Source organism: Cherax quadricarinatus, chromosome 2 (genome assembly GCF_038502225.1).
Source record: "Cherax quadricarinatus isolate ZL_2023a chromosome 2, ASM3850222v1, whole genome shotgun sequence".
Taxonomy (NCBI): Eukaryota; Metazoa; Arthropoda; class Malacostraca; order Decapoda; family Parastacidae; genus Cherax; species Cherax quadricarinatus.
The window spans coordinates 12,877,121-12,903,449 of record NC_091293.1 but is presented as its reverse complement, the minus strand read 5'-3'; the positions used below and the strand labels follow the sequence as shown (position 1 = coordinate 12,903,449).

At 44.0% G+C, this 26,329-nt stretch overlaps 1 protein-coding gene across 1 annotated transcript in view; it reads right to left on the bottom strand.

Moving 5' to 3' along the window:
* The window catches only part of LOC128703804 (uncharacterized), an 86,007-nt gene that overhangs the window by 49,807 nt on the left and 9,871 nt on the right, over positions 1-26,329 (bottom strand). The window contains exon 2 of the mRNA XM_070087383.1: positions 6,048-6,196. Coding sequence (XP_069943484.1) covers positions 6,048-6,196 — 149 coding nt within the window. The remainder of the gene's footprint in view (positions 1-6,047; positions 6,197-26,329) is intronic.

The following is a 26,329-nucleotide window of genomic DNA, read 5'->3' as shown; positions in this document are numbered from 1 at the left end:
GGCACCTGTTGCCACATTGTTACACATATACAAAGTACAAATCGAGTGACTAAAGAGAAAAGACCAAATAGAATTAAGAGAGGGTGGCTAACGACAAAATGTGATGTAGCACACAGAGTGAACAAGCTAGCCAGAAAGGGGATATATATATATATATATACATACATATACATAAATATATATAAGCAGAGGTGGTGGCAGCAGTAGGCCTGAGGGAGTAGCGCCGCCATAACAGGATGGGTGTCATCACAAATAAGTAGTGTACTTACCCAAAGTGAAGTGTAAATTATAAAAGTAGCAGTATACAAGTGATAAGTGTGGTAAATGAGGACTCAAAAGGGCAACGAGATAAGTATAGCGAAGAAGCCAGCCGCGGAAGGGCGAGGTGCACGAGTCATCGTACAGCAAGCATCGTACAGCGAGCATCGTACATCAGGCATCTGGATGGACGTCCCCTCTGACCAGTAACGTACAAATCACCTGTTTGTGGTTGGGGGAAGTCTGAGTGATAGAGCCGGCCCAGCGGTCACTGGTAACTCGATATCTAAACCCTGCTCCAGAGCAATTATCATACACACAACACCTAGCAGTAGTAGGAAGATAAACTTTGTAGGAGTAAGGATTAAGCAGGAGGATTAAGTCGTGGCTAATGGGACTACAGCTCTGACAACAGTTTCGAGAGATAATGGTCTAGGACACAAAGACAGTACAATCTGAGAAGCAAGTACTGGGTACACATGTAACTACTTTCAGTGTTAATGGTATCTCATTAGTATTACGGATACACAGAAGTGAATTGTATTTCTGGGACATATAAACAACTGACGTGCTCACACACACACACACGCGTGCACACACATACACACTCGGGGCCAGGAGCTGGGTCTCGACCCCTGGAACCACAACTAGGTGAGTACACACAGCTGATCCTTGGAATTTGACCGCCTCCCCCACAGACCTCTTACCTTTCCCCTCCCTCGCGTTTCTCCCTCTCAATACCCTCTTTCCCTCCTTTCTCCCTCTCTCTTTCTCTCCCTCTCCCTCTCTTTCTCCCTCTCTCTACCCTTTCTCGCCCCCTCACATTTCTCTCTCTCCCCCTTGGTCTTATCCCTCACCCCCATACTCTTTCCTCTCTCTCCCTCTTTCTACCCTTTCTCTCTCCTCTCTCTCCCTCTTTCTACCCTTTCTCTCTCTCCCCCACACCCTCTCCCTCCTCTACACATGTAGTAAAAGGTAGTACATAACTGGGTGAAAGAATGACTTGTTAACACACACTAGTATTATAATTATTAGAACTACTCTCAGGGTTAGTGGTATCTCATTAGTATTACGGATACACAGAAGTGAATTGTATTTCTGGGACATATAAACAACTGACGTGCTCACACACACACACACGTGCACACACACATACACACTCGGGGCCAGGAGCTGGGTCTCGACCCCGAAACCACAACTAGGTGAGTACACACAGCTGATCCTTGGAATTTGACTGCCTCCCCCACAGACCTCTTACCTTTTCCCTCCCTCGCGTTTCTCTCTCTCATAGCCTTCTTCCCTCCTTTCTCCCTCTCTCTCTCTTTCTCTCCCTCTCCCTCTCCCTCTCTTTCTCCCTCTCTCTACCCTTTCTCTCCCCCCTCACATTTCTCTCCCTCCCCCTTGGTCTTATCCCTCACCCCCATACTCTCTCCTCTCTCTCCCTCTTTCTACCCTTTCTCTCTCCTCTCTCTCCCTCTTTCTACCCTCTCTCTCTCTCCCCCACACCCTCCTCTAGCCTTCTGTCTGTGGTAATAAGAAGTAAAAAAAAAAAAAAAAAAAAAAAAAAAAAATGGGTGGCCTTAGAGGACGGAAACCCAGAGATCTGGTGGACGAACCAGGAAGGAAAGACTGGGAGCTAGAGCTCCAAAAAAGGGAGGAAGAGTGGGGAAGGAAGATAGTAGAGCTTGGTAAGAAAATGGAGGAGCGGATAGCTGAAGAGTGCAGGAAGTGGGAAGTACAGGTCTTAGCAGCAGAAGCTAGGATACAGTGCTTAGAAGAGAAACTGCAAAGCCTGAAACAGATTAGAGAGACAAATGACAATTCAGGTGTGACATCAGGAAATTCAAAGTCAGGCGCAGACAAGGGGATGGTAAGCAACAACGGAGACATGCCGAGCATGAAGGCCCTATCAGACCCACGTGGGGCCAGGGAAAAGACGACGAGCACACTAAGATCAAACGACAGGTCCGAAAACAATGAAGGTATGCTATATGCAGAGATTCTAACAGCCAACTGCAGTAGCAAGGGACAGCTGGTCAGGAAAGACAGTCCACTGAGAATAGAAGTTTCAGATATGACAGGGACTGAAGGCAAGAACATGTCAATGGAAGGAAATAAAATGCCTCAGAGGACGCAGATGGAGACTCAGTGGGAGGAGGAAAGGGCGAGATCAGTTTTTGTGTACGGGCTCCAAGAAGCCAAGGGGGCCAACTTTGAAGAAATAAAACAGGAGGAGAAAAAAATGATTGAAGGCATCATGAAAACAATAGGGGAGGGCAATATGACCCAGGTGACAAATTTTCAGAGAATTGGGTGGTTTGCGAGTGGAAGGATATGGCCTGTCAGAGTAACTTTCAAGGAAGAAACAGTTCGAACCAGGATTCTGCAAGAGAAAGCAAAACTGAGGGACAAAGAGGGGTACCAGAGAGTATACCTCGACCGAGACAGAACACAAGAAGAAAGGACTACACTGAAAGAGAGGGTACAGAGACGCAAGGAGGAACGAGAAGCAATGAAAATGAGCAGGACCCAAACGCAGGAGGAAGGGCAAACACACCCCACAGAATCTCCCACCAAAAGACTCCACCCGCGACATTCCCAACGCAACTGAGCAACCTATACTACAACCCACTCACTGTTCCCTCTGCCACCAATCCCCATATCACAAACCTCACCCCAACAGCTGTCCCTTATGGGCATTCTGACCCCACCCCCATCAACACAAACCCCACCTACACCACAGCCCCATATAGGCCCCCACCAAGGCTCTCGCTCCCCCAACCCCAATATTCTTGCATGACCACAATGATAGAAAAGAAACTAAAGGTTTGGTACACAAACGCGGATGGAATAATGAATAAACATGAGGAGTGGAATGAAAGAATCAGTGAAAAATCCCCAGACATCATAGCAGTCACAGAAACAAAACTCGCTGAGACAATAACAGACACAATCTTCCCAACAGGATATCAGATCCTGAGGAAAGATAGAAGGAGTAGAGGGGGAGGAGGGGTTGCACTGCTCATAAAACACCAATGGGGATTTGAGGAAATGGAAGGCATGGACATGATTGGAGAAAGAGACTACATTGTAGGTACAATTCAGTCCGGAGAACATAAAGTAGTCATTGGAGTGATGTATAACCCACCACAGAACTGCAGGAGGCCAAGAGAGGAGTACGAAGTAAACAACAGGGTGATGGTGGACACACTGGCTGAGGTGGCAAGAAGAGCTCACTCGAGCAGAGCAAAGTTACTGGTAATGGGCGATTTCAACCACAGGGAGATCGACTGGGAAAACCTGGAGCCACATGGGGGTCCCGAAACATGGAGAGCCAAGATGATGGATGTGGTACTTGAAAACCTCATGCATCAACATGTCAGGGACACAACCAGAGAGAGAGGGGAGGATGAGCCAGCAAGACTGGATCTTGTGTTCACCCTGAGCAGTTCAGACATTGAGGACATCACTTATGAGAGGCCCCTTGGAGCTAGCGATCATGTGGTTCTGAGTTTTGACTATATAGTAGAGTTACAAGTGGAGAAGGTAACAGGAACTGAAGGGGAAAGGCCAAACTATAAAAGGGGAGACTACACAGGTATGAGAAACTTCCTGCAGGAGGTTCAGTGGGACAGAGAAATGGTAGGAAAATCAGTAAACGAGATGATGGAATATGTGGCAACAAAGTGCAAGGAGGCAGAGGAAAGTTTTGTTCCCAAGGGAAACGGAAATAATAGGAAGACCAAAACGAGTCCCTGGTTTACCCGAAGGTGTAGGGAGGCAAAAACTAAGTGCAACAGAGAATGGAAAAGGTACAGGAGGCATAGGACCCAGGAAAACAAGGAGATTAGTAGAAGAGCCAGAAACGAGTATGCACAGATAAGGAGGGAGGCCCAGCGACAGTATGAAAACGACATAGCATCGAAAGTCAAATCTGACCCGAAACTGCTGTATAGCCACATTAAGAGGAAGACAACAGTCAAGGACCAGGTGATAAGGCTGAGGAAAGAAGGTGGAGAACTCACAAGAAACGATCAAGAGGTATGTGAGGAGCTCAACACGAGATTTAAGGAAGTATTTACAGTAGAGACAGGAAGGACTCTGGGGGGACAGACCAGATGGGGACACCAGCAAGGAATGCACCAACAAGTGTTGGACGACATACATACAGATGAGGAGGAGGTGAAGAAACTGCTAAGGGACATCGATACCTCAAAGGCAATGGGACCAGACAACATCTCCCCGTGGGTCCCTAGAGAGGGAGCAGATATGTTGTGCGTGCCACTTACCACAATCTTCAACACATCCCTGGAAACTGGGCAACTACCTGAGGTATGGAAGACGGCAAATGTAGTTCCCATTTTTAAAAAAGGAGACAGAAAAGAGGCACTAAACTATAGACCTGTGTCATTGACGTGTATAGTATGCAAAATTATGGAGAAGATTATCAGGAGGAGAGTGGTGGAGCACCTGGAATGGAACAGGAGTATAAATGCCAACCAGCACGGATTCACGGAAGGCAAATCCTGTGTCACAAACCTTCTGGAGTTTTATGATAAAATAACAGAAGTAAGACAAGAGAGAGAGGGGTGGGTTGATTGCATCTTCTTGGACTGCAAGAAGGCCTTTGACACAGTTCCTCACAAGAGATTAGTGCAGAAGCTAGAGCATCAGGCGCATATAACAGGAAGGGCACTGCAATGGATCAGAGAATACCTGACAGGGAGGCAACAACGAGTCATGGTACATAATGATGTATCACAGTGGGCACCTGTGACGAGCGGGGTCCCACAGGGGTCGGTCCTAGGACCAGTGCTATTTTTGGTATATGTGAACGACATGACGGAAGGGTTAGACTCAGAAGTGTCCCTGTTTGCAGATGATGTGAAGTTAATGAGGAGAATTAAATCTGATGAGGACCAGGCAGGACTTCAAAGAGACCTGGACAGACTGGACACCTGGTCCAGCAAATGGCTTCTCGAATTTAATCCTGCCAAATGCAAAGTCATGAAGATGGGGGAGGGGCACAGAAGACCACAGACAGAGTATAGGCTAGGTGGCCAAAGACTGCAAACCTCACTCAAGGAGAAAGATCTTGGGGTGAGTATAACACCGAGCATGTCTCCGGAAGCACACATCAATCAGATAACTGCTGCAGCATATGGGCGCCTGGCAAACCTGAGAACAGCATTCCGATACCTTAGTAAGGAATCATTCAAGACACTGTACACCGTGTATGTCAGGCCCATACTGGAGTATGCAGCACCTGTTTGGAACCCGCACTTGATAAAGCACGTCAAGAAACTAGAGAAAGTACAAAGGTTTGCGACAAGGTTAGTTCCAGAGCTAAGGGGAATGTCCTATGAGGAAAGATTAAGGGAAATCGGCCTGACCACACTGGAGGACAGAAGGGTCAGGGGAGACATGATAACGACATATAAAATACTGCGTGGAATAGACAAGGTGGACAAAGACAGGATGTCCCAGGGAGGGGACACAGAAACAAGAGGCCACAATTGGAAGTTGAAGACACAAATGAGTCAGAGAGATAGTAGGAAGTATTTCTTCAGTCATAGAGTTGTAAGGCAGTGGAATAGCCTAGAAAATGACGTAGTGGAGGCAGGAACCATACACAGTTTTAAGACGAGGTTTGATAAAGCTCATGGAGCGGGGAGAGAGAGGGCCTAGTAGCAACCGGTGAAGAGGCGGGGCCAGGAGCTAGGACTCGACCCCTGCAACCACAAATAGGTGAGTACAAATAGGTGAGTACACACACACAGATCGCTTACGTTTAGAGAGTCGACAGGGCTGTCGAAGGTCAGCTCGCATGTAATTCCTTTGAACCTGATGGTAGATTGCACGGAGAAGTCAGCGTCGTAGTTGCCTTCCCACTCACTCCTGATGTAGAAGCAGGAACACATCTCACTCCCCTCCGCACCTGCAGAAGGTCCACACACATACATGTGTTAGTTGATCACTTGACTCCCCTCAGCACCTGTAGCAACACTTGCTAAATTGCTTAGAAATATCATTAGACCAGGTGTGATAATTGTTCTGGTGTGTTAATTGCCTAGCAGTGTTTTCAGTTTATAGTTTGACTATTGACAAATATAACTTTACATACATTTGTGCTTCATCTCCCACCTCATTATGGTGGCCCGTGGCCTGGTAGGCAAAAAAACTCTTGCTTCACACGCTGAGGGTCCGTGGTTCGATTCCCAGTAAGGGTGAAAACATTGGGCGTGTTTCTTCACACCTTTTGCCCCTGTTCACCCATCAGTAAAATGCGTACCTGGGTGTTAGTCGACTGGTGTGGGTCGCATCCTGGGACAAAACTGACCTAATTTGCCCGAAATGCTCAGCATAACAAGCGACTTTATGTATGTCACTGTATGTCACTGTATGTCACTGTATGTCACTGTATGTCACTGTATGTCACTGTATGTCACTGATGTCAACTAGAACTGTATACTTTGTACATGTACTTGTGGAAATAAAGATATAATTATTATAATGACTTTGCACTTAAAAATAACATTACACTTAAAATTGGCCTTGCACTTAAAATTATTTTTTTGGGTTTAATAGTGTTAAGATTAAATTATAGTTTGAAGGAGATATCGCAAACGCTGTATTATAGGGAATAACAAGTTGAGTGTTTTGAGCCTTTCTTAATGAAGATAAGAGTTTTTCATGTACATCTCTGAACATTCCAGTTTTACAAGCGTACAGTAGACTGGGGGGTCCTAGGAAGGGGCAGAAGGGACACCATATTTAGGATTAATTATGTACTTCAGATTAAGGCAAAATTGAAATAAAAGTAAGATCCTAATTTGGAGAAAGAATAACCTTGTCATGTTGTGTTGTAAGTTCTACATGATGCAAATTATTTTTTTGGTTACGAGCCGAGTGATCTATATGGTCAGAATGCTTAGTAAATACTACAACTATTATTATTTATACGTACATCCACGTAAGTTTTATTTGTTTGATATATTCATCACACTGGAATGCAATGTACTGCTGTATGAAACTTGTGTAGACGATCTTCAAGTATTGATTGTGAGTCATGGGAGCGACGTAGGTCGCTCACCTCTATTCCTACCGTAGGAATTTGTTCAGTCTCTTACAATGTATGAACACCAGTAACTTGTCGCTACCTCTGGCCTGTCTATAAACAGTTCCCAGTTTCAGAAATCTAGCAGTATAGTATTTGTGGCATGCAAAGAGTACGTAACTTTTATTCGGCGCATGTGCACACCCTCATTGAAAGGCTATCTCCCCAACCCGTGAACCAGTATTAGGGTAGAACGATGAGGCCCCGTCGTTCGATCAGTACCCAGGTTCAGCCAATGAGAAGATGGTTCTGGCAATCGCAGAGGTGTTGGGGGCACCACCTGCCTGTCTGCCCTTGTCATTTCCATACTAGAGCTGGTTGAGTACGGTTGTCCATTCTGTCTCCAGGCTGTGTCTTGGCCTTGCCTAAACCGTGTTGTACACATACATTTTTCAGCTGTACATAGTGTACATATCTTCAAATATCCACATTGTTCTTGGTGAAGGAAAATATATTTCAAAGTCATTCAGCTGTTTGTTCTGCTCCTTGCTCCCCTTTACACCCAGGATAACAGGGCTTATTGTCCCTGGGTTTCAATATGGGTAGCCTGTCCGGGAGCTGAAGCTGGATTTAGAGCACGAGTTGAGCCTAGGGTGAAGCTGGAACAGGAATATTGTGTAACTTGCTGTCTGGCATTGTGTTAGCCTCGCCAACGCTTCACGAAACTTTGCGTGTCAGCCTTGCGTTTTATGGTCAGCCTGCTATTGTATTATCGTTGACAGCTTGCTATTAGCTTGTTCATTGTGCTCGCTTCGCTACGGTCAACCTTGCTGTTGTGTGAATATTTTCCAGTTGGCTTTGCTATTGTGTATCAGCCTTGCTATTGTATGTGCGTATTCTGCAGTCATACTGTGCATAGCTAAGCGTGTATTGCAAATAACGTGTTTCGTTGGGGTATGCCGCCTAGACGAGTCAGACGTCTAGTGTCCGATTACACTTTATTAAACTTGTCTAAATTTCCTCTACAGCGATGTTGGCAGATTGCTCGTTCCATTGGCATTGGTTACGAACGCTCTCTCACAGCTGCGCAGCTTTGTACTCTTATAAGTATCAAACTTCGTGAAGAAAAGATGGCACATCAAACTCCTCCCAACACGGGAGCCAAGAATAAAAACCCGATGTTCTCGAAGGACGAAAATGATAAATCAACTGAGCAACATCGTCAGTCTCATGCGACAGGGTTGGCTGAAGGTTAATCTGCTGCATTGGCACTTGAGTTGGCGAAAATCAATCTTGAGCAGACTAGGAAAAAAAGGGCATATACCAAGGAAGAATTTGATAAGGAAAAAGAAAGAAGGCAGTTTTCTCAAGTTGCAAATGACTAGTTTACAGAAAGCAGTAGAGCTGGTTCCCCACTTCAATGAGGCAGAACCTGAAAAATTTTTCGAAACTTTCGAAAATCAGGCTCGAGTCTTGAGGTGGCCGGAACAGCATTGGGCGTTTTCGGTGCGTACAGCTTTTCTTGGTAAGGCACAGGAATTTACATCAGTATTAAATGCCATAGTCCTTGGAGCATACCAATGCATCTCAGCTAAGTATAGGAAGTCATTCAAGTTAGGCAGACGACAGCTTGGTCAATCCCTGGTGGATTTCGTGCGACAGCAAACCAAAGCTTTTACCAGCTGGTATAAAGCAAGTGGTGTCGCCACCTTTGATCTTGTGCAGCTCATCGTAGTAGATAACCTGCTGGAGTCTGTGGGACCAGAGGTTAGTCTTTCTGCAGGATCGTGTCTTAACCACTTGCACTGGAGGCAGCCAGGTTGGCTGATACCTTCGAAACCAACTGCTCCTTGTCCGAGCGGTCCCATCTCTTTTCAACAGCCTGGCATGAACAAGTATCGTCCACATTGGCGGATGAAGTGCCACCCGGAAGGAGAACGTCTACGTCAGCCAACTAAGTCACCTGGTGAGCCACGCTATTCAACTTATGGTCAACCTGGTGAGCAACAAACCATTCAACATGGTGCAACTTGACAACAGTATCCACAGCGACACAAGCCAGAGCGACACCAGTTACATCGTCAGCAGGGAGCTAAGGTCAAGCCTGTCGTCTGCTACCTATGCAACAAAGTAGGTCATATCCGCCCAAACTGTCCAAATAAACCCCAACCATTAGGGAAAATCTATAGTGTCCCTAGTAACATGACCCTGAAAGAAGTAGAGAAAGGGATGGCCCCTTATTACTGTCAGTCGTATTTCCCTTCAGGAAGACTCAAAAACAACTGAAGTCAGAACCTTCAGAGATGCTGGAGCATATTGCTCACTTATAAGAGAGGGAGCACTTCCCCTTTCTGAACACTTCATTACAATTCTCCGTTTTGCTTGAAGCCTTCAGAGGAGCAATCTTTTCTGTCCCCTTGCATAGAATCTATATACAGTGCAAATATTACACTGGATATTTGACTGTAGGTATATCCGAAGGATTTCCTATGAAAGATGCCATGTTATTACTGGGTAATAACATTTCCACTTCTAGTGTATGTCCTGAACCCATAATGATTAATTCTTCTCCAGTGTTGGCCATAACTTGGGTAACATCCCAAGGGTTGTTTGGCGAGAATGCTCACCTATCCTTGGACGACTCTGATCTCGGAATAGCCAATTTGTTTTACGAGGAAAACTGGCCAGAGCCTCGTAAATTTAATGAACAGACCCAGATCAAGCCTTCCTATTCCAGGGTTGCAGGATTGCCAGATATCTCTGTTTCCATGCCCGAGGGACTGTCCTTCCGGGAGGAACAACGAAAGGACCCTTCATTGAATTTCGCTTTTCAGGCAGCCATGGGTAAATCCTTTTCATATCATCCTGTCAAATATAAACTTAATTACTATTTGATCTGCACTAAGACTGGTAAGGAGATAGAGGGCCGGCAGCTGTCAGACAGGTTAGTGATTTCAACAAAGTTTAGACCTCAGATATTGAATATAGCTCATAATACTTCATTAGGAGGTCACCTAGGAATTAATAAAACATTATATAGAATCACAACAGAATTCTATTAGCCGAAATTAAGGCAGAATGTGAAGAATCATATCCGATGTTGCCGAGAATGTCAGCATTTAGGGAAACCTGGACATTCCATTAAACCTGCACCTCTCCAGCCTATACCTGCTGATGGAGAACCTTTTGCAGAATTAATTATAGATTGCGTAGGTCCACTACCTAAGTCCAAGTCTGGAAATCAGTACTTATTTACCGTTATGGATAAAGTAACTGGATACCCAGAAGCAATTCCCATGTGCAGTGTTAAAAACTAAAGCCATTCTCAAGGTTTAACCAGATTTATTTCTTGTTTTGGTATTCCTAAATCTATTCAAAGTGATCAAGGTACTAACTTCCAAGGCACCTTGGAAAGATTCCATCAGACGTTAAAAACCATGGTGAGAACTTTTTGTATGCATTTTCCTACAGACTGGGATGATTAACTACCTTTGTTGCTGTTTTCAATAAGAGAAACTGTGCAGGAGTCTACTGGGTATAGTCTGTTTGAGCTGATCTTTGGGCACAATGTACGAGGTCCTCTTCGGGTGCTCAAAGAAGGATGGATGGGAGAAGATGTTAGCTCCACACTCTACAACCCGTCTTCAAGGTTGCAGGAGGCACGTCAGTTAGCCAAGGCTAACTTAAAGGCAGCTCAAAATAAGATGAAATAGAAGTATGGCAGAAATGCACAATTCCGCTCCTTCCATCCAGGAGACAACGTGTTGGTACAGGAACCTATACCTGGCCACACCTTGAAAGCTAGATTTACGGAACCTATGCAAATTGTAAGTAAATTATCTGATGTAAATTATGTGGTATCTCCCCTTGATAAGACCTCAAAAACTAAGACTTACCACATTAATCAAATTAAAAAGTTTAATACACCAGATAAAGTCCCAGTAATGACTCTGTCCTCTGCCTCTGAGGACGACTCTGACTCTTTGCACTCTATTTCTGAAATTAGTGTCAAGCTTCCAAACTCTGTCCTCCTCAAGGACCTTAGCCCTTTAATGGTGGGGCTATCTGAAACTCAAATAACAAGTTTAACTGCGATTCCACAATCATACCCTCATATTTTTTCGGAGGTGCCGAAAAAATGTACATTAGGTTATCATGACGTAGATGTGGGAAACTCTAAACTTATTAAACTCTCCCCCTACAGAGCTAATCCTGAAAAACAGAAGATACTTCAGCAGGAGGTAGAATTTCTGTTAGAGCATGGGTTAGTGGAGGAGTCATCTAGTCCATGGGCTTCATCGTGCATCCTTGTTAAAAAAACTGATGGAGGTTTTCGTATGTGTACAGACTACCGTAAGGTGAATGAGGTCACAATCACAGATGCTTACCCTCTTCCTCGTCTGGATGACGTAATCGACTTTGTGAGTAAGGCTACTTTTGTGTCCAAGTTAGATCTCCTTAAAGGTTACTATCAGGTATACCTTTGATGGATAAGGCGAAAGAAAACTCTGCTTTTGTAATTCCAGTTCACTACCTGGACAGCTACCTGGAGGTTATTCTGGGGATCAACGCCCCCCCGGCCCGGTCCATGACCAGGCCTCCCGGTGGATCAAGGCCTGATCAACCAGGCTGTTACTGCTGGCCGCACGCAGTCCAACGCACGAGCCACAGCCCGGCTGATCTGGCACTGACTTTAGGTATCTGTCCAGCTCTCTCTTGAAGGCAGCCAAGGGTTTATTGGTAATTCCTCTAATGCTTGATGGGAGGCTGTTGAACAGTCTTGGGCACCGGACACTTATGGTGTTTTCTCTTAGTGTACCAATGGCGCCCCTACTTTTAATTGGGGGCATTTTGCATCGCCTGCCCAGTCTTTTACTTTCGTAGGGAGTGATTTCTGTGTGCAGATTTGGGACCACTCCTTCCAGGATTTTCCAAGTGTAGATTATGATATATCTCTCCCTCCTGCGTTCCAACGAGTAAAAGTCAAGTGCTTCCAAGCGTTCCCAGTAGTTAAGGTGCTTGACAGAACTTATACGTGCAGTAAAGGATCTCTGTACACTCTCTAGATCTGCAATTTCACCTGCTTTGAATGGAGATGTTAATGTACAGCAGTATTCCGGCCTAGAGAGAACAAGTGATTTGAAAAGGATCATCATTGGCTTGGCATCTCTCGTTTTGAGCGTTCTCATTATCCATCCTATTACTTTCTTTGCGCTTGTGATCGTGGCACTGTTGTGATCCTTGAAAGTGAGATCCTCAGACATTACTACTCCCAGGTCCCTTACATTATTTTTCTGCTCTATTATATGTCCAGAGTTTGTAGTATACTCTGTTCTAGTTGTTATCTCCTCCAGTTTTCCATAACGGAGTAGTTGGAATTTGTCCTCATTGAACATCATATTGTTTACCGTTGCCCACTGGAAAACTTTGTTTTATCTTCTTGGAAGTTAACCGCGTCCTCAGCAGATAACAGCCTCATGCAGATCCTAGTATCATCCGCAAAGGATGATACGGTGCTGTGATGTATATCTCTGTTTATGTCTGATATGAGGATGAAGAATAAGATGGGGGCGAGTACTGTGCCTTGTGGAACAGTGCTCTTCACTATAGCAGCCTCCGATTTAACTCTGTTAACCACTACTCTTTGTGTTCGATTTGTTAGGAAGTTGAAGATCCATCTTCCCACTTTCCCAGTTATTCCTTTAGCATGTATTTTGTGAGCTATTACGCCATGATCGCATCTGTTAAATGCTTTAGCAGTATACAGTTACTCCCTACGGAATGAAAAATTCTCCCTCTTCATTCCAGAAACTTATACATCAGGCTATTAAAGGACTTGAAGGCACGGCAGCTTACCTAGATGACATCGTGGTGGTGTCTGATACTTGGGATCAACACCTGTTTAGGCTTAAGGCTCTCCTTGAGACTTTTCAGAGTTCCCATTTAACTGTTAACTTATCTAAGTCTTCCTTTGGCCAGGCTACTGTTACTTTTCTGGGCCATGAAGTAGGTAGTGGCAAAGTTGCTCCTAAATTTGCTAAAGTTCTTGCCATTAAAGATTATCCAGTTCCCCATGATATGAAATCTCTTCAACGTTTCCTAAGCATGATAGGATTTTACAGAAGATTCTGTAAAAAAAATTTCAGATATTGTAGCCCCTCTTACCTCTCTTACCAGTCACAAAGTTCCCTTTAATTGGACCCCAGAATGTCAATATGCTTTTACGAAACCAAAAAGATTATTGTGTACTGCACCCATTCTTTTGTCTCCAGACTTCTCCAAACCTTTTTCCTTACAGGTTGATGCTTTTGAGTCTGGGGTTGGGGCGGTACTGTTGCAAAACGGGGACGAGGAGTTGCAACCTGTAGCCTTCTTCTCAGCGAAGTTCCAGCCACACCACAGGGCCTACTCAACGATTGAAAAAGAAGCCCTCGCGCTGGTACTGGCCTTGTAGCACTTCGATATATATGTGGGCCAGACTTCGCAGGTGGTCACAGTCTACACCGACCACAACCCTCTAATTTATCTTCAAAACATGAAGAATCAAAACACAAGAATTATGAGGTGGTCACTTAGGCTGCAACCATGTAATATCAGGATAAAACATATCCCTGGTAAAGAAAACAAGCTGGCAGACACATTGTCCAGATCTTAAATTTTATATGTATTAGGTTAGGATGTGTTAGGGACCGGTGGTAACTGGTTTCTAGCTCTTTTTCCCCCTTTATATATGTTGTGTTTTTTTTAGTGGGGGGGTGCGGGCTACAATCCACCCGTACCTTGGACCTACGTTAGCCCTACTGTCTGCTGTCTAGCTCTAGGTTTAGGGTTTGACTTTGTTGCAAATAAAGCTGAGCTCTATCTAAGAGTTGGATGGTTGAGAGGAAAGGCAGTCCCAATATATGGTGACATGGTGGCAAGGTTACCATTGGGAAGTGGAAGCCTATTCCTGAGCCCTCTTGGGGTGGGGGTGTGGCATGCAAAGAGAACGTAGCTTTTATTTAACGCATGTACACAGCCTCATTGAAAGGCTATCTCCCCAACCAGCGAACCAGTACTAGGGTTGAACGATGGGGCCCCATCGTTCGATCAGTACCCAGGTTCAGCCAATGAGAAGATGGTTTTGGCAATCGCAAAGGTGATGTGGGCACCACCTGCCTGTCTGCCCTTGTCATTTCCATACTAGAGCTTGTTGAGCATAGTTGTCCATTCTGTCTCCAGGCTGTGTCTTGGCCTTGCCTAAACCGTGTTGTACACATTCATTTTCCAACTGTATATAGTGTACATATCTGCAAGTATCCACATTGCTCTTGGTGAAGGAAAATGTATTTCAAGGTCATTCAGCTGTGTTTGTTCAGCTCCTTGCTTCCCCTTTACACCCAGGATAACAGGGCTTATTGTCCCTGGGTTGTAATTGTATAACAGTTTGATCCTCCTCAGACAGAATCTACTGCAAGTTGATAAATACTTTGATGCTCAAAGTTTTTGCTTTTAATGCACTATGGTGTTGTAATGTCACAGAGGCATTGCACAACAAGCTATACTTAGTGCAGTGTTGATTTTGTCTTACCTGTATATTGTTTAGAGAGGGGTTGAAACCTATCTGCTAAATGCATGAAACCTGTATACTACCAGTAAGGAATACTTTAAGCCCTGAAACAGAGAATAAAATTAACTCATATATACCTCTCGCTGTATATATTTTTACTTACTTATTGATTGGTTGGTTAATGGGGTGTAAAACTTGTCGGCTACACAAGGGTCATTAAGACTGCATGTCACCACTTTACGACTGACAATCAAGAATACTTTAATCCCTAAAATAGGGATTAAAGTCAACTGAGACATTTCTCAGTCACCTCTCAGTATAAGTAAACTCATTCACTGGTTCATGCCGATTAGTCGTTCCTTTTATTCTCATCTGATTTTTCTTTCCTACTCGAAACGACTTTGTTTTGCTTAACAATCTTTGAAGATATATTTTGTGGAGAGCTTTCTGGTTATCAAGGTACATTACACATTGAATTACTAGATAATGACAGAGCGGAAATAATTGTGGAGAACCTTCTCCAGGAGGCCTGGTCACAGACCGGGCCGCGGGGGCGTTGACCCCCGGAGCTCTCTCCAGGTAAACTCCAGGTAAAGAGGGTATCTCTCAGCCCTCTCAGCCCTCTCAGCTCCCTCGTCCCTCTGAGGGACTTAGCCCTCTCAGAAAGGGCTAGTGGACTCTTCTTTCCTCGCAAATAGCATTATCAAACTCACATTTTCATACCGTAGCGTCACGAGGCATGTTTTCCTCACCTTGCTAGAGTTCTTGATCGACTACACAATGAGGATTAAATCAAAGTAATTACTGTTTCTCCATAGCAAGAAAATTAAAGGAAAACCTGTGCCCCACTTTATTTACAAGTTGGGCCAGTTAGGAATTCTAGTCTATAGCTAGATAACAAGATCTACCCTCTTGTAATAAATACTGTTGCAATGTGTAGCACGGAAGAGATATAAACCTGAGTTCAGCATATCCTTTGTTGGGACGATGAGGAGGAGGGCAACCAGCATGGTCGGGCCTGGGATTTCTTCAAGGAACAGATGAGACGTGTGTGTCACAAGGACCATTGCCTCCTTATTGTTAAAAGACAAAGGGACAGTAGTGACCAGTGCGTCCTTGACATTAGTTCATCCTGACAATCCCAGGATACTAAGAAAGTTAGACTAGTTACCTTATAAGAATCAGGAAATTCACGGTAGAACTAATCATGTAGTGTTATTGCGTCTCCATGTTCTCCCTGCTGTGAATAATACCTTAATACTATGAACAAATGATAGAACTGAAAGGTTAAGGTGCAACTGGTATTGCAAGTGATTGCAACGAACATTCCTGCAATCTATTACTCTAACCAACTATCTTGTATTAGCACTAATTGCTTTAGTGATGAATTTTACAGTAAATTTTACTGTAAAAAGCCTCAAGACGCCTATAACAATCGGTGCCATATACCGGATACCCCACACAAACATCCCAAACTTCAGTGAGAATCTAAAGTCACTAATAACAAACAGACAAATAAACAAGCACCATCATCTCTTAGCTGGAGACTTCAATATCAACCTTGGCCTACCAGATGATCAGACTGAAACTGATTTCATCAACAATAAGAACAACACACTCCTCATATCAACAATAACTAAACCAACCAGGCTGACTGAGACAAGTGCAACCATAATAGACCACATATGGACCAATATACTAGCCCCCCTTAAATCAGGGATACTCACAGACAGCACTACTGACCACTACCCAACCTTCCTCTTAACAAACATTAGTAAGCCACCACTCGAATACAACAAAGTTTCATTTAGACTCCATGACGAGGCCTCAATAAGGAATTTCACAGCAGACCTAGAGACTGTTGACTGGCCTACAGAATTCTCCAATGCCAATGATATTGACGATTGGACAGACATTTTTCTTAACAAAATACTTGGACTATACAACAAACATTGTCCTATAAAAACGAAATAAATCACGAATAAACGGCTTGGTTACCCATGGCTAACCAGCAGCATTCTGAAATCCATTGATAAGAAACACCAATATGAAAAGCAATATAGACAGGGCTTAATACACAAAGATATTCTTAAACACTATTCATCAGTTCTCACCAAATTAATAAAGAAAGCCAAACAACTATGCTACTCCAGCAGATTCACTGACACAAGAGGAGATATAAAAAAGACCTGGAAAACACTCTCTCAGATTCTGGGGACCCACAAACTAAAAAAACAAGAATATTGTCCTAACTAAACCTCATGAAACACCACTACATCCCACTGATACAGCTAACAAGATAACCGACTTCTTCTCAAACATAGGATCTAATCTCGCCAGTAAAATCCCACGTACCAATGCCCGTGCCAGGGACTACCTAGATGGGAATTTCCCAAATTCCTTCTGTCTTGTACCAACTGAGCCCACCGAAGCCACCGCGATCATAAAGTCACTTAAAAATAACTCAGGGAATCTGTCTCACGTCCCACCATTATTGTACAAGTGAGCGGCCCATGTCCTTTCGCATGCTATTACATTATTTTTTAACAAGTCACTAGAAACTAGCACTTTCCCGACACTACTCAAGACAGCAAGGGTTACACCAATACATAAAGGTGGTGACCCTACAGACGTAAACAACTATAGGCCAATATCAAACTTACCATTGCTATCCAAAATCTTTGAGAAACTCGTGCACAGGAGACTGTATTCATTTATAACAGCACAAAACATACTCAATCCCTGCCAATTTGGATTCAGGAAAAATAAAAGTACTAATGATGCAATCATAAAAATGCTAGATCTGCTTTACACAGCATTGGAAAATAAAGAATATCCGCTAGGAATTTTTATTGACCTAAGAAAAGCGTTTGACACAGTAGACCACGGCATCCTACTCCACAAACTTGACCACTATGGTATAAGAAGCCATGCGGTTGCATATTTTAAATCCTACCTTTCTAATAGGTATCAGTATGTCACCATTAAAACACAACCTCATCAATACGGCCACTTGATACTGGAGTTCCGCAGGGAAGTGTCCTTGGATCCCTGCTCTTCCTCATTTACATCAATGATCTTCCAAACATATCCCAACACCTCAAACCCATTCTCTTTGCTGACGACACAACTTATGTCATCTCCCACCCTAATCTTGCCACCCTCAACACCATTGTTAACGAGGAGCTGCTCAAAATATCGACTTGGATGACAGCTATTAAACTTACACTTAACACTGACAAAACCTACTATATTATGTTTGGTAGCAGAGCAGGTGTTGCGCAACTTAACATTAAGATCGACAGCACTCTAATTGCCAGACATAATGAGGGCAAATTCCTTGGCCTATACCTCGACAACTACCTAAATTTCAGCACCAATATCCAACACATAACAAAAAAAATATCCAAAACGGTGGGGATCCTCTCCAAGATACGATACTACGTACCACAAACTGCCCTTCTCACACTATACCATTCACTTATATATTCATACCTCACCTATGCTATCTGTGCTTGGGGTTAAACAGCAGCAACACACCTAAAGCCAATAATAACCCAACAAAAAGCCGCAGTAAGAATATTCACTAAATCCCATCCCTGGCAACACCCCCCCCCCCACTCTTCATAGAACTAAACTTACTCCCTGTTCAGTACATCCACACTTACTACTGTGCAATCTATATCTACAGGACCTTAAATTCCAATATTAACCTTGACCTAAAATGCTTTCTTGATAATTGTGACAGGATCCACAGACATAACAACAGACACAAACATCTCTATGACATTCCCCGTGTTCGACTAAATGTATTTCAAAGAATGTGGAACACCCTACCTGAAAACTTTAGAACTGCAGACACATTCATCTCTTTCAAAACTACAGATAGAAAACATCTCCCTGATCCACCCCAACAACTAACTACATGATAACCACCTGGTGGTTCATAATTACACTCACTAACCCACTGACTATAAACCCAGAAATACTAATCTTAATCTTAAAATAATGAATCCTAACTAGTCATAAGATTGGCTGTGATACGCCAATATAGACACCTTGTATTGTGCCAAAACAAAAGTATTCACATTGCTAAACTCACAAATTATGATGTAGTCACTTAGCCTTAATACCATAATCTGTAAGGATTTAATGTTAAGAATTAATCTAAGTCTGCTCGAAATGCTAGCCAGGCTAGGTGTCCTAGTGGCCCCCTCTATAATTAGTATTTTATAACATGTAAACCACACAATACCCAAAACCTGTAAACCCCACATTGTAACCCTTATAGAGAATAAACTTGAATTGAATTGAATTGAATAGTGGCAAACAGTGCAATATTCCCCGAGACACTAAAGTCTTCAGTCAAGTCACTGATATTTGTCTTAATGGCATTGTCAATGCCATAAGCTCACATTACACAAGCAAGGTAAGTCTTAATCTCTTGTAATGCCAGTTATGAACTGTAGTCCATCGGCAGACACAAGGTTATTAAGGCTGTCCTATTTCAGGCTGTTATCCATGGGCTTTAAGCCCAAACCAAGTGAGTAACACTAAGCATTTCAGATAAGGAATGAAATGCTGAGATATATACCCTCCTTTGGGGCAAACTGGTATATAATACACTTGTTAATCTACAGCCACAGTGGAGCTGGAATGGTACCCCAAAGGGATGGCCAGGGGGACATCATGCTGTTGCAGATAAGTAACGATTGCTTTATGTTGTTTCATGCAGGAAAGAGTACTTATCTAACCAGTTTTTCATAAATTTGGTCCTTTAAACCGGATAGTGGCCACACAGTGGTCCAAGAACTTGTAAGTTTACAAGTAATAAAGAACTTATGGTCCCTCAAAAAATTGCTAAAGACTGGAGTCTTTACAAAATATTTGAGTTACTGCAAGAAATCAGTCAAAGAGAATGGCGAGTTGGGGTCAGATGCTTTTCATCTATGTTGTTCTCATCTATGTCATTTAAGTAAATTGTGAACAACAAGGGGCCCAACACTGACCCCTGTGGAATACCGCTTGTGACGTGCCACCATTCTGATTTCTCCCCATTTGTACAAACTCTCTGCTACCTATTTGTCAACCATGCCTCTACCCAGGAAAAAATTTCTCCTCCAATTCTGTATGCTGTAAGTTTTCTCAACAACCTATGATGTGGAACTCTATTGAAAGCCTTACTGAAGCCTATATACACAATATCATATTCAATACCATGATCTCTCCCCTGAAATATCTCAGTGAAGAAAGTTAGTAAATTCGTAAGACAGGAATGCCCCGTTGTAAAACCGTGCTGAAGTTCAATTTATGTTTTTCAAGATGGCTACCAATTGCTTTGGCAATTATAGATTCAATAAATTTACCAACTATGGCGGTAAGGCTTATTGGTCTATAGTTCGAAGCTAAGGACCTGTCACCTGCCTTGTAAATAGGTAAAACATTTGCCATTTTCTACTTGTCTGGCACTATGTCAGTATGTAGTCATATATTGAAAAGATTAGCCAAAGATGTGCTAAGTTCCTCTTTCCATTCCTTTAAAATCATTGCAAACAATTCATCAGGGCTTAGGGATTTGTTAGGTTTTAATTTCTCTATTTGTCTGAGGACCATGTCACTAGTTACCCTAATCGTGCATAGTTTATTCGCCGCTTGACCTGAGCAGAGTGCGGACGTGTGACTACTGCCCTCTGCTGGCCATTGGAGGAGACTTATATTTTCACAACATGGCGCAGTCTGTGAGAAGGCGTTTGCACACGGTGTGCATTGAATTATTGCGTGGTGCGATAACGCCTCAGTCTGCACAAGTGCTTTTACCGCAAATTATCCGTGACACCTATGGTGTTGCGGATCAAGAACTGTATGGTGTGGCACTAAATGGTGCCTATCGTATTTTCGTCAAGCTCAGATCAGCTGGAGTGTATGAACGGCTGGTTGACAAGTACCAGGACAGGAGCGTGGACGTTAATTCAGCGATATGTGTTCGCCTCATCGACGTATCTAAGCATTACACATGGGTGAAAGTCCGAAATGTGCCATTTGAGGCGGACGAGACTGATCTGCGGTATGTATTTGAACAGTATGGACCTGTACACCTGGCTATGGCTGGTAAATGGACGGATGGGGCGTATGCCGGCTTGCCGGATGGTACGTTCACGATCAAGATGGCGTTGAGGCATGCCATCCCATCTTACGTCATACTGGAAGCATTTAGGACACAGGTAATGGTGTACTACGCTGGGCAGCAGAAGACGTGTAGGTTATGTGGTGCATATGACCATATGGCGGCCCAGTGTGGGAGATGGCAGCGGAGAAAGGACCTAGGTAGTGAGATGGTGAAAGAGCCAGAACCAGAGGTGGGTCATGCTGATGAGTCACCTGTCCATAGAAGTGGCACTTCCTGGAGTGAGGAAGTGGAGCGTGAGCTGCCACTGGTGGGTACCAGCCCATCACTGTCACAGTTGGTGGGAAGTGAGGCATCTGCCATGGAGAACGGGAAGACTGTGCAGATTGGTGACGTGCGGGTAGAGGAAGGCCTACTGGTGAACGTGCAGGAAAAATCCTTTGAGAAGCAGGTTGCTGAGGATAACTTGAGTATGGTGAGGAGTACTGTTCAGATTGAAGATGAGCAACTTGGAAGATTGGCGAACATGGCAGATGACTCGCCAGGAGTGGTGGAAGTGATTGAGGTGACTGCTGAGATTCACAGGGAGGCATCCAGTGAGTTGGAAATGGATGCAGAGTGTGTCAACCGTAAGAGGGCGGCGACATATTCTGACTCTGATGATGTTTTGACCCCGGCACAGAGACCGGGGAAAAAGCCATGGGTTGATGTTGTGCGTGGGAGCACTAAAGGTACGCCTGGTCAGGTGTTGGATAAGGGGAAGCCACCAGTGGGCAGTGGAGAGAAAAGTGGACGAAGCAGACACACTGAAAGCGTGTCAGTGAAAGGTGAAAAGGGGCAGAGGGTGAAATCACATAAGTAGGTTTCCGGTGCATGACAGTGAATATTAATGGATTGTGTGCGAGTGAGAAGCGTCTGTGGGTAAAGGGATTTTTAAGACGTTATGCTATAGACATTGTTTTTGTGCAGGAACATAATTTCAAGCTGGGAAAGGAATTGGAGGTGGATGGGTACAGAGTGTTTGTGATGTATTCGGAGCGAATGAAGGGAGGGGTGGGAATCCTGATCCGAGAGACGAGCCCGTTTGTTGTTCTTAGGAGTGAAGGGGGGGGGGTCGTGTGTTAAGAATAGATGGGTGGTGGAGAGGTGAGCGGATGGCAGTCGTTTGTGTGTATGTGCCGGCTGAGAATGATGTAAGGGTAAAGAATGAATTTGTGAATAACGTATTGGTATATTATTTGCGGTCATTACCGTCAGTGACAATAGTTGGTGGCGACTGGAACTGTGTGGTGCGCAGGAAGGATGTGGAACCGAGAGGGGCAGGGTGTTTTTTGGCAGGTTTAGGGGATCTATTGAGAGGTGTGGGATTGAGGGATATAGTTGATGGAGGGGATTGCGAGATAGAGCACACATTTCATAGAAAGGGATATGCTGCACGATTAGATAGGTTGTATGTGACAAGGGGAGTGAGGGTGACGCGGGTGCAGACGGTGAATGTCGTTTATTCAGATCATAGGGCGGTTTATGCTGATTTAAATTGGGACGGTTTGCCTAAGAGATATTTGGGGTACTGGAAGCTGAATGTACGACTACTGGGTGAGGGGATGGAGGGAGGGGATTTTGAAAGTTTGTGGGAGGACTTATGGGGTGGGGGTAAGAGTGCAAGCGATTTATTGGGGTGGTGGGATGGGGTTGCAAAGACGAGGATCAGGCAATACTATGTGCGAAGGGGAAAGAATGAGGCATGGATGACATATGGGCTTCAACAGTATTTAGAGGGGCGGTTGCAGGGTTGTTATCAGAGGGGTGCTGTGACAGGTGTGTATCCAATGGAGGAAATTGAAGCATTAAAGTGGCAGATAAGGGATATGCACAATGAGAGATTTGATGAGGCGAGGGTGCAAGGTGGGTTAGAGGAGGCGATTTGGGGTGACAGGCCGTCAGCCTGTGTGTTACGGGGTCAGCGGAGACGCAGGTTGGCAATGGAAATTGATAAGCTGGTAGTACACGAGGACTTAGGTGGGTATACGAAGGGTCAGGAGTTGAGAACTACTGAGGGTATGAGTGGTTTTATGGATAGTTGGTTTGGAAAATATTTGCGGAGTGTAGGAGTGAACGGTGAGGATTTAGAGAGATTGGGAGAGAATGTATCTTGTGTGCTGAGTGGAAGTGATCGTATGGCATTGGGAGGGGATATTGAAGAGGGGGAGGTATGGAGAGCTTTGGAGAATATGGCGAGAGGTAAAGCGCCAGGTATAGATGGGTTACCTTGTGAATTCTATGTGAAGCATTGGAGTGTGTTGAAGGATTTTTTAGTGAACCTGATGAATGTGATGAAAAGTGAGGGGAGGATGGGTGAGTTGCAGCGTACTGCAGTAGTAGTATTGATTCCAAAAGGGGAAGGCCCTACTACAGTGCAGAACTACAGGGCGTTGTCGTTGTTATGTGCTGATTATAAGATATTCGCAAAAATCTTGGGGAACAGGCTGAAGTGCGTGATAGATAGAGTTGTTGCGAGAGGTCAGTATGGGGTGCCTGGAAGGACGATGTATGAGGGACATGGAATAATAAAAGATTTTGTGGAAAGTATGGAGGGGGAGAATGAAAGGGGGGGAGGTGTCTTAGCATTGGATTGGCAGGCTGCGTATGATTGCGTAGAACGAAAGGCACTGTGGCATATCTTACGGAGGCAGGGTTTTGGGGAAGAGATGGTACGTTGGATTGAGACTTTGTATAATAGGGTAGGTGTACGTGTGCAGGTGAATGGGAAATTGGGTGAGTGGGTTTCAATGGGTAGAGGCATAAGGCAGGGTTGTCCTCTGTCTCAACTGTTGTTTGCTTGTATACAGGACCCTTTTTATAGGGCAGTGGGGCGATGTTTAGGGGTGGTACGTGGTGTGGAGAATGGTGGGATGGGAATAATAGGGTATGTGGATGATACAACAATTCTAATGAGCAGGGAGGAAAGTTTACATGAGGTGGAGGATGTAATTGGTGGTTTTGAAGGTGTTACAGGTTTAAAAGTGAATGTGGAGAAATCGAAATTATTGGTCTTAGGGAATTGGGTAGGGAGGGCGCGATGGGAAACAGCTGTGCGTTGGTGTGTGGTGGATAGACTAAAGGTGTGTGGGATAATTTATATGGGGAATGCCGGGGAGGCACGGATGCTTAATTCTGGGAGGGCAGTGGATAGGTTGGTGGGTAGGTTAAATGTTTTGAGACCCTTGCATTTGACGATACATCAACGTGTAATAGTGGTGAATGTGATGTTATATAGTATGGTCTGGCATGTGGCAGCAGTATATCCGTTGGCAGGACCGGACATTAATAGAATGCTAAAAAAGGTTTTTCGATATATATGGGGTTCTGGGTGTGATTGGTTGGGTAGAAGTGTTGTTATGCTACCGGTCGACAAAGGTGGATTGGGTTTAATAGATATAAGATTAAGGGTTAAGTGTATATATTTGAAGAGGGGGTTTCTCCGAGTGGAAGGTCGTGTGGGGAAGGGTGTGCAAGCATTATATGAGGAGGCACGAAGGTGGTGGGTAGGATCAGAGATGAGAGAGTGTGAGGATGTGCTGCGAGCTTTATTGTATGTTAGAGATCCGTCTAGGATACGGGTAGGTGTTCTGGAGCGTGCTGTAGGGGTGAGGGTGATTGCAAATGTTGAGGGCATATACCCAATGTATGCATGGGGAGATATTTGGGTAAGGTTGCGGTTGGTGCGCATCAGACCAAGAGTGAGAGAGGTAATGTTTCGTTTCCTTCATGGAATATTGCCGTCTGGTGTGGTGCTTCGGGAGAGAGGGTTGATGGTGGAGGACGTATGTAGGGTGTGTGGGGATAGGGAGACAGCTTTTCATGTAGTATATTTTTGTAAAAATTTGGAGTGTATACGGGAGTGGATGGGTGGGATTTTGAGGAGGGTGGGTGGGGGAGGGATATCGGTATTAAGGGCATTGAGTTTAGATGTGGGAGGTGTGGAAGAGTCTGTGCAGCGTGCTTTGGTGTACATCATAACTGATTTTGTTTTCGTATCATGGGCCATGAGGGGTAATGGGGATTGGATGGTGCGAAAGAAGGTATTGGCTGCAACAATGTACAAAACACTTAGTCGTAATAGGGGGATATATGGAAGTAGATGGGAAAGGGTTTTTCCTGAAGGATATCGAAGTATGAATGTCAGAGGTTTGTTGGCGGAGTGAGGAAAAAAAAAAAAGAAAAAAAAAAAAAAAAAAAAAAAAAAAAAGGGGGGGGGGATGTGTTTGGATTTTCAGGGGTTGCACCGGGCTCGTCTCAGAATTTGGGAATGTATGAGGAGTTCCATGATATGGTGTGAAATGGCAGCGTAGTTGTGGAGTGTGTTTTAAGTAAGTTTGTGGTGGTTTGTAAGGGAAAAGTTGTTAAGATTTTTATGGACATGGAAATGAGCAATATTTGTGTGCATGTGAAAAGTATACGGTCATACTCAGAATGGTATACTGATGTATGTTATGGATAAGTTAAATTTGGAATATGTTGTAATGTATTATCAGGACTGGTGGTTGTATTAAAGCAAAGGACATGCGGGCGTGATAAATATGTCTGTGTACCAAATGTACTGCTAATAATGAGATAATGTAATGTGTGTGATTTTTATCATACATCAAGTGTATATAGCAGTATGTAAGAGAGAATTTCATGTACTCAGTATGGGTTGTATATTGGTATTCGGTGAAGTTCAATGAATATTATTGACGAGTGATGGGTATATAAGGACGTGTTGATGTACAATGTGTTAAGTAGGGTTAGGATGGTGAGGCAAGAACTGCTGCGGTCTGTAGAATAAGAATATAGTCTTGTTTAAGTTAATGTTTAATAGTAATGACTATGTATATTTCATTATATGGTAGAAGAAGTTTGTTACTCAAAACTGGAAATTATATTTGAAAAATATTACTAAATATACGTGATTGTGTAAGTTCGCTTGTGGTGATGAATGTAGTGTATGGAAGTGAGGTGGGACGAATGTAGTGTATGGAAGTGAGGTGGGACGAATGTAGTGTATGGAAGTGAGGTGGGACGAATGTAGTGTATGGAAGTGAGGTGGGACGAATGTAGTGTATGGAAGTGAGGTGGGACGAATGTAGTGTATGGAAGTGAGGTGGGACGAATGTAGTGTATGGAAGTGAGGTGGGACGAATGTAGTGTATGGAAGTGAGGTGGGACGAATGTAGTGTATGGAAGTGAGGTGGGACGAATGTAGTGTATGGAAGTGAGGTGGGACGAATGTAGTGTATGGAAGTGAGGTGGGACGAATGTAGTGTATGGAAGTGAGGTGGGACGAATGTAGTGTATGGAA